Source organism: Aspergillus campestris (assembly GCF_002847485.1).
Source record: "Aspergillus campestris IBT 28561 chromosome Unknown P168scaffold_9, whole genome shotgun sequence".
NCBI classification, from domain to species: Eukaryota; Fungi; Ascomycota; class Eurotiomycetes; order Eurotiales; family Aspergillaceae; genus Aspergillus; species Aspergillus campestris.
The window spans coordinates 1,145,489-1,155,757 of NW_020194344.1; the positions used below are offsets into that span (position 1 = coordinate 1,145,489).

The following is a 10,269-nucleotide window of genomic DNA, read 5'->3' on the forward strand; positions in this document are numbered from 1 at the left end:
CATATCCTAGATCACTGTCGTATTGCGATGCCCGCCCAATGGCGTCCATGTATACAAGATACGATCTTCAAGTCATATCCTCGTTCATCTGACAGACGCTAACTCTGCCTTGCTGCGCTCTTTCTAGCCCCCGGATTTTCTTCCGTCAGATTCCTCGTTCTTCTCCCGGCCAATTCTCTCCCCCTCAGTCTCCCCTCATCGCTTGATGCCGTCCTTCTGATCCCCTGTATTACTATCGCCACCACCGGGACAATCGACTGACGCCTCTATCCTCAAACTCCCCTCCGTCCTACCGCCATAGTTCGTGTTCTCTACCTCCGATCACACATCTTTTGCCGGGCTGATCTCGCATGGTTTTGAGATCTCACGACACATAATTCACGGCTTGCATCATGGGCGCCCCTAACGATTCTTCCACATCTGGCCTCGCCGGCTCGCTGGCGGCCAAAACCGACATTCCCTCTCACTTCATCGGCGGTAACCATCTGGACGCCGCACCCCCGAGTAAAGTCAAGGACTTTGTCGCTCAACACAACGGTCACTCCGTCATCAGTTCGGTGAGCCTCATTCTGAGCGACGTTGGAAGCAAAAGGTGGAATTCATGTCTAACAATGGTTGCATCTAGGTTCTCATTGCCAACAACGGTATCGCGGCCGTCAAGGAGATCCGCTCCGTCCGAAAATGGGCCTACGAGACGTTCGGCGATGAGCGTGCCATTCAGTTCACGGTCATGGCTACGCCAGAAGATCTGCACGCCAACGCAGACTACATCCGGATGGCCGATAAATATGTTGAGGTATGGAAAACAATGTGGCCGGTGAGATGGGGACAGACTGCTGACTAGATCGTCAGGTTCCCGGTGGGACGAATAACAACAACTATGCCAACGTCGATCTGATCGTCGATGTCGCCGAGCGAATGGACGTGCACGCCGTTTGGGCCGGTTGGGGCCATGCCTCCGAAAACCCCCGCCTTCCCGAGTCGCTGGCGGCTTCGCCGAAGAAGATCATCTTCATTGGCCCCCCGGCCTCCGCCATGCGTTCGCTGGGTGACAAGATTTCCTCCACGATTGTCGCGCAACACGCCGGGGTGCCCTGCATCCCGTGGTCCGGCACTGGTGTCGAGGAGGTCACGGTCGATAAGCATGGAATCGTCACTGTCACAGACGATGTCTACAACAAGGGGTGCACTTTCTCCCCCGAGGAGGGCTTGCAGAAGGCCAAGGAGATCGGGTTCCCCGTCATGGTCAAGGCGTCCGAAGGTGGCGGCGGTAAGGGTATCCGCAAGGTCGACAAGGAGGAGGACTTCGTCTCCCTGTACAACGCCGCCGCGGCGGAGATCCCCGGTTCGCCCATCTTCATCATGAAACTCGCAGGGAATGCCCGTCATTTGGAAGTGCAGCTGCTGGCGGACCAGTACGGAAACAACATCTCCCTGTTTGGTCGCGACTGCTCCGTGCAACGACGTCACCAGAAGATCATCGAAGAGGCGCCCGTGACCATCGCGAAACCGCCCACCTTCCAGGCGATGGAGAAGGCCGCCGTCAGCCTCGGTCGCCTGGTCGGTTACGTCTCCGCGGGTACCGTCGAGTACCTCTACTCGCACGCCGACGACAAGTTCTACTTCCTGGAGCTGAACCCCCGTCTCCAGGTCGAGCATCCGACCACCGAAATGGTGTCCGGCGTCAACCTGCCCGCCGCGCAGCTCCAGATCGCCATGGGTATCCCCCTCCACCGCATCCGGGACATCCGCCTGCTCTACGGGGTCGATCCCAACACCACCTCGGACCTCGACTTTGACTTTTCGAGCGAGGAGAGCTTCCAGACTCAGCGTCGCCCGCAGCCCAAGGGACACACCACCGCGTGCCGCATCACCTCGGAGGACCCCGGTGAGGGGTTCAAGCCGTCCAGCGGCACCATGCACGAGCTGAATTTCCGGAGTTCGTCCAACGTTTGGGGTTACTTCTCCGTCGGTACCTCGGGTGGCATCCACAGCTTCTCGGACAGTCAATTTGGTCACATCTTCGCCTACGGTGAGAACCGTTCGGCGTCGCGCAAGCACATGGTCATCGCCCTCAAGGAATTGAGCATCCGCGGTGATTTCCGGACGACCGTCGAATACCTCATCAAGCTGCTGGAGACGCCCGCGTTCGAGGATAACACCATCACGACCGGGTGGCTGGACCAGCTGATCACGAACAAGCTGACCGCGGAGCGCCCCGATCCCATCGTCGCGGTTCTGTGCGGTGCCGTCACCAAGGCGCACCAGGCCAGCGAAGCTGGTGTGGAGGAGTACCGCAAGGGGCTGGAGAAGGGTCAGGTACCCTCGAAGGATGTCCTCAAGACCGTCTTCCCCGTCGACTTCATCTACGAAGGCGCCCGGTACAAGTTCACCGCCACGCGCGCCAGCCACGACAGCTACCACGTCTTCATCAACGGATCCAAGTGCTCCGTGGGCGTGCGGGCCCTGGCCGACGGCGGCCTGCTGGTCCTGCTGGCCGGTCGCAGCCACAACGTTTACTGGAAGGAGGAGCCGGCTGCGACGCGCATCAGTGTCGACGGCAAGACCTGCCTGCTGGAGCAGGAGAACGACCCGACGCAGCTCCGCTCTCCGTCCCCCGGTAAGCTCGTCAAGTTCACCGTCGAGAGCGGCGAGCACGTGCGCGCGGGCCAGCCCTTCGCCGAAGTCGAGGTCATGAAGATGTACATGCCTCTGATCGCCCAGGAGGACGGTATCGTCCAGCTGATCAAGCAGCCCGGCGCGACCCTCGAGGCCGGCGACATCCTCGGCATTCTGGCCCTGGACGATCCCTCGCGCGTGAAGCACGCCCAGCCGTTTACCGGCCAGCTGCCCGAATTGGGCCCCCCTCAGGTGGTGGGCAGCAAGCCGCCCCAGCGCTTCTTCCTCCTGCACAGCATCCTGGAGAACATTCTGCGTGGGTACGACAACCAGGTGATCATGGCGGCCACGTTGAAGGAGCTCGTGGAGGTCCTCCGGAACCCGGAACTTCCGTATGGCGAGTGGAACGCCCAGTCGTCTGCCCTGCACTCCCGCATGCCGCAGAAGCTGGATGCGCAGCTTGAGAGCGTCGTCGAGCGCGCCAAGTCGCGCAAGGCCGAATTTCCCGCCAAGCAGCTGCAGAAGACCATTGGGCGGTTCATCGAGGAGAACGTCAACCCCGCCGACGCGGAGATCCTGAAGACCACGCTTCTGCCTTTGCTGTTCGTGATCAACAAGTACATGGACGGGCTGAAGGCCCACGAGTTTGGCGTCTTCAGCGGTCTGCTCGAGCAGTACTACAATGTCGAGAAGCTCTTCGCGTACCGCAACATTCGCGATGAAGATGCCATCCTGAAACTCCGCGAGGAGCACAAGGACGACATCATCGGCATCGTCCACACGGTTCTGTCTCACAGCCGCATTGGCGCCAAGAACAACCTCATCCTGGCTATCCTGGCCATGTACCGCCCCAACCAACCGGGTGTTGGTAACGTGGGTAAGTACTTCAAGCCTGTCCTCCAGAAGCTGACGGAGCTCGAATCCCGCTCGTCGGCCAAGGTCACCCTGAAGGCCCGTGAGGTCCTGATCCAGTGCGCTCTGCCGTCGATGGAGGAGCGCGTGGCTCAGATGGAGCTGATCTTGCGCTCCGCGGTCGTGGAGTCGCGGTACGGCGAGACGGGCTTCGAGCACCGGGAGCCCGAGTTCTCGGTGCTGAAGGAGGTGGTCGACTCCAAGTATACGGTGTTCGATGTTCTGCCCCGCTTCTTTGTCCACCAGGATGTCTGGGTCACGCTGGCCGCGCTCGAGGTGTATGTGCGCCGTGCCTACCGTGCCTACACCCTGCAGGATATCAACTACAACGCGACGGGCGAGTTCCCGCTGCTGTGCTGGGACTTTACGCTGAGCAAGATCGGACAGCCTGAGTACGGCCCGGTCTCTTCCGCGCACCCGTCCACCCCCAACACCCCGACTGCCGAGGCCAGCAACCCTTTCAAGCGGATGAACTCCTTCAGCGAGCTGTCTCACCTGGTCAACGACAGCACGGGTGACCCCGTGCGGAAGGGTGTCATTGTCCCCATCCAGTATCTGGAGGATGCCGACGAGGCCCTGACCCGCGCCCTGGAGGGCTTCCCCGTTGCCAAGTCTAAGAAGGGCAGTGACCACACCCTCCTTGCTAACCTGGAGGGCAAGCGACGACCGGCGCCTAAGGTCGAGAACGACGACGAGCTGACTGGCGTTCTGAACGTCGCCATTCGCGACGTCGAAGATCTCGACGATGGGCAGATCGTCAAGCAAGCCACCGCGTTGATTGAGAACTTCAAGAGTGAGCTCCTTGCTCGCCGTGTCCGCCGCGTGACCTTCATCTGCAGCAAGAACGGAATCTACCCCGGCTACTACACCTTCCGTGGTCCCACCTACGAGGAAGATGAGAGCATTCGTCACAGCGAGCCGGCGCTGGCGTTCCAGCTGGAGCTTGGACGTCTGTCCAAGTTCAAGATCACCCCCGTGTTCACCGAAAACCGGAACATCCACGTCTACGAGGCTATTGGCAAGGGTCCGGAGAACGACAAGGCTGTGGATAAGCGGTACTTTGTGCGGGCTGTCGTCCGTCCCGGTCGCCTGCGTGATGATATCCCGACGGCTGAGTACCTCATCTCTGAAGCCGACCGTCTCATGACCGATATCTTGGATGCGCTGGAGATCATTGGAAACAACAACTCCGATCTGAACCACATCTTCATCAACTTCTCTCCCGTTTTCAACCTCCAGCCCCATGACGTGGAGCAGGCCCTGGCCGGTTTCTTGGACCGCTTTGGTCGCCGTCTGTGGCGTCTGCGTGTCACCGGCGCTGAGATCCGTATTCTGTGCACTGACCCGGCCACTGGCATGCCCTATCCTCTGCGTGTCATCATCACCAACACGTACGGTTTCATCATCCAGGTGGAGCTCTACGTGGAGAAGAAAACCGAGAAGGGTGAATGGATCTTCCAGAGCATCGGCGGCAGCAACAAGCTCGGCTCGATGCACTTGCGCTCTGTCACGACGCCCTACCCTACCAAGGAGTGGCTGCAGCCCAAGCGTTACAAGGCCCACATCATGGGTACCCAGTACGTGTACGATTTCCCCGAGCTTTTCCGCCAGGCGTTCCAGAACAGCTGGTCCAAGTCGCTGGAGCAGATCCCGTCGTTGATCGATCAGCGCCCCCCTGTTGGCGAGTGCATCGACTACAGCGAACTGGTCCTGGATGATACCGACAATCTGGTCGAGATCTCTCGTGGTCCCGGCACCAACACTCACGGCATGGTTGGTTGGATCGTCACTGCTCGTACGCCCGAGTACCCTCGCGGCCGACGCTTCATTATCGTCGCCAACGACATCACTTTCCAGATCGGTTCGTTCGGTCCCCTGGAGGACAAGTTCTTCAACAAGTGTACGGAGCTGGCGCGCAAGCTTGGCATTCCCCGCATCTACCTCTCTGCCAACTCTGGTGCTCGTATTGGAATGGCTGACGAGCTCCTTCCGCTCTTCTCCGTTGCCTGGAACGATCCGGGCAGGCCCGAGGCTGGGTTCAAGTACCTTTACCTGACTCCCGAGGTGAAGAAGAAGCTTGATGCCGGCAAGAAGAAGGAGGTGATCACGGAGCCGATCACTGAGGATGGCGAAGAGCGCCACAAGATCACCACCGTGATCGGTGCCAAGGATGGTCTGGGTGTTGAGTGTCTGAAGGGCTCGGGTCTCATTGCCGGTGCCACGTCCAAGGCGTACGAGGACATCTTCACCATCACCCTGGTCACTTGCCGTTCCGTTGGTATTGGTGCGTACCTTGTCCGTCTTGGTCAGCGGTCCATCCAAGTCGAGGGCCAGCCGATCATCCTGACCGGCGCTCCGGCTATCAACAAGCTGCTGGGCAGAGAGGTCTACACCTCCAACCTGCAGCTTGGTGGCACGCAGATCATGTACAGAAACGGTGTCTCGCACATGACTGCCAACGACGACTTCGACGGTGTCCAGAAGATCGTCGAGTGGATGTCCTTCGTGCCCGACAAGAAGGGCGCCCCCATCCCCATCCGTCCGTGGTCCGACAACTGGGACCGGGACGTGGCCTACTACCCGCCCAGCAAGCAAGGCTACGACCCTCGCCACCTCATCGCCGGCGCGCAAGACGACGAAGGCTTCCTCCCCGGTCTCTTCGACGTGGGATCCTTCGAAGAGGCCCTGGGCGGATGGGCCCGTACCGTCGTCGTCGGTCGTGCCCGCCTGGGCGGCATCCCCATGGGTGTCATCGCCGTCGAGACCCGCACCGTCGACAACGTCACCCCCGCCGACCCGGCTAACCCTGACTCTTCGGAGGTCGTCAACACCGAGGCTGGCGGTGTGTGGTACCCCAACTCGGCGTTCAAGACCGCCCAGGCGCTCCGTGATTTCAACAACGGCGAGCAGCTTCCTGTCATGATTCTGGCCAACTGGAGAGGTTTCTCTGGCGGTCAGCGTGACATGTTCCAGGAGGTTCTCAAGTATGGTTCGTACATTGTTGATGCGCTTGTCAAGTATGAGCAACCGATCTTTGTCTATATCCCGCCTTATGGTGAACTGCGTGGTGGCTCTTGGGTCGTCGTCGACCCCACGATCAACCCCGATCAGATGGAAATGTACGCCGACGACGAAGCCCGCGGCGGTGTCCTCGAGCCCGAGGGTATCGTCAACATCAAGTACCGCCGGGACAAGCAGCTGGACACCATGGCCCGCCTGGACCCGGAGTACGGCGAGCTTCGCCGCGCCCTGGCAGACCAGTCTCTCCCCAAGGAGAAGCTCACCGACATCAAGATCAAGATGGCCGCCCGCGAGGAGCGCCTCCTCCCGGTCTACATGCAGATCGCGCTCCAATTCGCCGACCTGCACGACCGCCCCGGCCGCATGAAAGCCAAGAACACCATCCGCCAGGCCATCAGCTGGAAGAACGCCCGTCGCTTCTTCTACTGGCGTCTGCGCCGCCGTCTCAGCGAAGAAGTCATCGTCAAGCGCATGGTCGCCGCGGAGGCCCACCCCGCCGCTACCCACGACCGCAGCGGCGCCGTCCCCGCCGCCAACCCAGACTCCCTGCCCCCTGCGCCTGAGTCCGCGCGCAAGACCCACCTCCGCACGCTCCACTCTTGGACTGGCCTCCTCGACGACGAGCTCGACCACGAAGACCAGCGCGTCGCCATGTGGTACGAGGAGAACAAGAAGATCATCCAGGCGAAGGTCGACTCGCTGAAGTCTGACGCTGTCGCTTCTGAGATCGCCCGTCTGCTCATCGGGAACAAGGAGGGTGGTCTCCGCGGTGTGCAGCAGGTGCTGGGTATGCTTCCTGTTGAGGAGAGGGAGGCTGTGTTTAAGTATCTTGCTTCGGCTTGAGCTTGATTGAATGAGTTTTATAGATAGACATATAACGACTATGCATACTCAGTATGTTATGTGGTTTATGTAGGTGTTGGGGATATGTTCATGTTAGATATCTATTTTCATTTTATTTTATTTATCTTATTTTACTTTACTCTACTTTACTTTTTACTCCTTGTTTCACTGGGTGGGTAAATAAATGGTTGCATGCGCGGTGTGAGATATTTTTGAGCATTGAATAAATCAAAATCAACTATTTCCTATCAGATTGACTGGTCCATCTCTCTCTCTCTCTCTCTCTCTCCCCCTCTCTCTATCTTTCATATCATGGTTATGATAGACGTTTCCCCCCAACTCCAAGGAGCAATCCCACGCAAACCAATAGAGCCAGACATCAACTTTATATTCCAATATACACCGTCGCTAAACAATACAATACAGTCAGATAGTCACAACTTATCCTCAGGGACAGCGTCGGAGGCACAGCCGGAGGGGCTCTAATAGGATCAGCGACCCTCAACCCCACTTAAGGTGATCAGCGACACTTGTATACTATATATTACTGTATACTATATCTCTAATATCATAAGGAAATATGAAAAAACTACAGACTTCTGCGTAGAATTCCCTTTTTGGGTTTAGCTTGGCTCGGGTGCTTACTAATTTGTCTGATTCTGCCCTGTTACTCCGCCTTATATTCTAAACTCTAATCTCCGCGGGTGCTTTTAGAGGTTCTATATAGCTACTTTCAGGGGGCCTACACGGGTACTTTCAGGGGGCTCCGCGGGTGCTTTCGGGGGGTCTACGTGGATGCTTGCGGGTACTTTTCGGGGGCTTACATGGCTGCTTTCGGGGGGGCTACGCGGGTGCTTTTTAGAGCTCTACGTGACTACTTTCAGGAGCTCTACGCGGGGGCTTTTAGGAGCTCTACAGGGCGAAGGGGGGGGGGGGGGGGGCTGCTTATAGAGAATATAATATAGTAAATAATCATTGACTTTATAGAATAATTAAGAAGTATTTTCAGCCACGTCATCAAGCCGCCGAGCGAAGCGAGGGTCCACGGCTTGTATTACTGTATGTACTTGGATCGCTCGCGGTCCGAAAATTCATGATTAGGTACGATTTCTTTGGACTACAGCTGGTTAGGGGTATGTACTTTCTTCCCACATCACGTCGCACTATATTCCATGAAAGGAACGAGGCTGAAAGAGTAAGCGAGGGGGAATAAAACATAAGACTGACAACATGACAAGGCATAGTTTTCATTAACACCTAGCCTATAGACAGCTGTGAAGTACAGTCCCATACTGTAGTTCGGTTTAGCTCGGCGGAGGAACTGAACCCTACGGCCTGCCCCTAACCCGAGCACCGATCGGTGGACCGCTTTGAATGGAGATTCGAAAAGTGAAAATACGCTTGTCATGTAAGGAATCCTTGCGAGGCTGGTTTGAGCGGGTTGAGTCAAATTTGCTCTAAATTGTTATTCTCATGTACAGAAAAGCAGGCAGGTAGATACAATTGATTCGACCGAGTCTATATAGTAGCTGAGACATAGCGCTTGATCTAAACTATACAACGCTGAATATGATGTCTAGTGTTTTCTATTGGGTAGCACCTGTAGCCAAAGTCAGTTTAATGCCCATTCGACCAGAGCAAACAAACAGAAGTACTCACCAAGAAGCTTCTTAATATCGCCATAAATGGCAAACTGGCCCGCAGTGAGGCCACCAACCATGAACAAACGGGTCGGGAGACCAGCGAAAGATCCACGCACGCCAAGCTCCTTACCGATCTTGACCAGTCGAGAGACGGTGCTCTCGCCGGGTAGACCCTTGGTCTTGTTGATATTGGACAGCATGGTATCGGCGGGCTGGGACACGATGGCGGCGGCGAAACCGCCGAGCAGACCGGATCCCAGGTTCACGGCTGTTGAGGCGCCAGCGGACATCTGGGACTTGTCGAATTGGCTTAGGATTGCTTCGGAGACTTTTTCGAAGGCGACGAATTTGGTGATTGTGTAGGGGATTCTGCTCGTGGGTTAATTTGAGCTTTCCAATCATGAAACGGTGGAGAGTCGAATTGGATGAACATACTGCTTGAAAAGAATAGGCCCAAAACCAGAATAAAACGCCCCAATCCCCTCATTCTTCAGAATTTTCCCAAACCCACCAACAAGGCCATTCGCGAACCCAGGCGTCGAGACGAGGCGAATCCGGGTTGCCTCCAGGGGACACAGGGCAATCGACGCGAAGAACTCCGCCGAACCCGCAGAGACCATGTACACCGCGGTGCGGTTGTTTCTGGCCGTCTCTCCGCCAAGGCTCTCACTAATCTTCTTCTGGAAGAACTCGTATCCTCCGAATTTGAAGGCGCCTTGCATGAAGTAGCCTGCGAATGTCGGGCCGAAGCCTGTTGCGAGAGCGCTGACGCCCTCGCTTTGGATGACCTTGCGGAAGCCGGCGATCATGCCGCGGTTGTAGGTTGCTGGGTCAAGCTGGATCCTGGTCTTGACGCTGTTTGGGAAAAATCATATGATTTAGTGGGTGAAGTCGGGGTTAATCGGGGGGCGGGAATGTTCACCCTCCGAGTAAACTGAGTATGGGTTTACTAGAATTCAGGATACGTACACGTCGACCGGCGTGAAGGCGCCGTGGGTGACGGAGCAGCCCAATGCGCCGGCAAGAGCGAAACGAGCATAGAGGTCGACGCCCTCTGGCTTGCTCTTGGTGAGCGGGGGGACGGCAGCTTGAGCGGCCATTGCAACGGTCTTGGTGAATGAGATTCCGACGCGATAAAGACAGAAGTGGAAATCTCCAGTAGGGAAATTTGGGACGAGTGGATCGGGCGGGGGGGGGGATCGGGGAGACCCGTGCCTATATATGGGGCCGA

At 57.3% G+C, this 10,269-nt stretch overlaps 2 protein-coding genes across 2 annotated transcripts; one reads left to right on the plus strand and one right to left on the minus strand.

The window, feature by feature from the left end:
- Positions 1 to 392: 392 nt before the first annotated feature.
- Positions 393 to 7,395, plus strand: P168DRAFT_239823 (acetyl-CoA carboxylase ACC1; the record flags this gene model as incomplete). The annotated part of the gene is made up of 3 exons (XM_024833686.1): positions 393 to 557; positions 626 to 796; positions 853 to 7,395. The coding sequence occupies 3 exons, from the start codon at positions 393 to 395 to the stop codon at positions 7,393 to 7,395; spliced, it is 6,879 nt and encodes a 2,292-aa protein (XP_024691345.1).
- A 1,586-nt stretch (positions 7,396 to 8,981) lies between these two features.
- On the minus strand, positions 8,982 to 10,138 carry P168DRAFT_305996 (mitochondrial phosphate carrier protein; the record flags this gene model as incomplete). The annotated part of the gene is made up of 4 exons (XM_024838981.1): positions 8,982 to 8,995; positions 9,055 to 9,407; positions 9,474 to 9,893; positions 10,008 to 10,138. The coding sequence occupies 4 exons, from the start codon at positions 10,136 to 10,138 to the stop codon at positions 8,982 to 8,984; spliced, it is 918 nt and encodes a 305-aa protein (XP_024691346.1).
- Between the last annotated feature and the right edge of the window lie 131 nt (positions 10,139 to 10,269).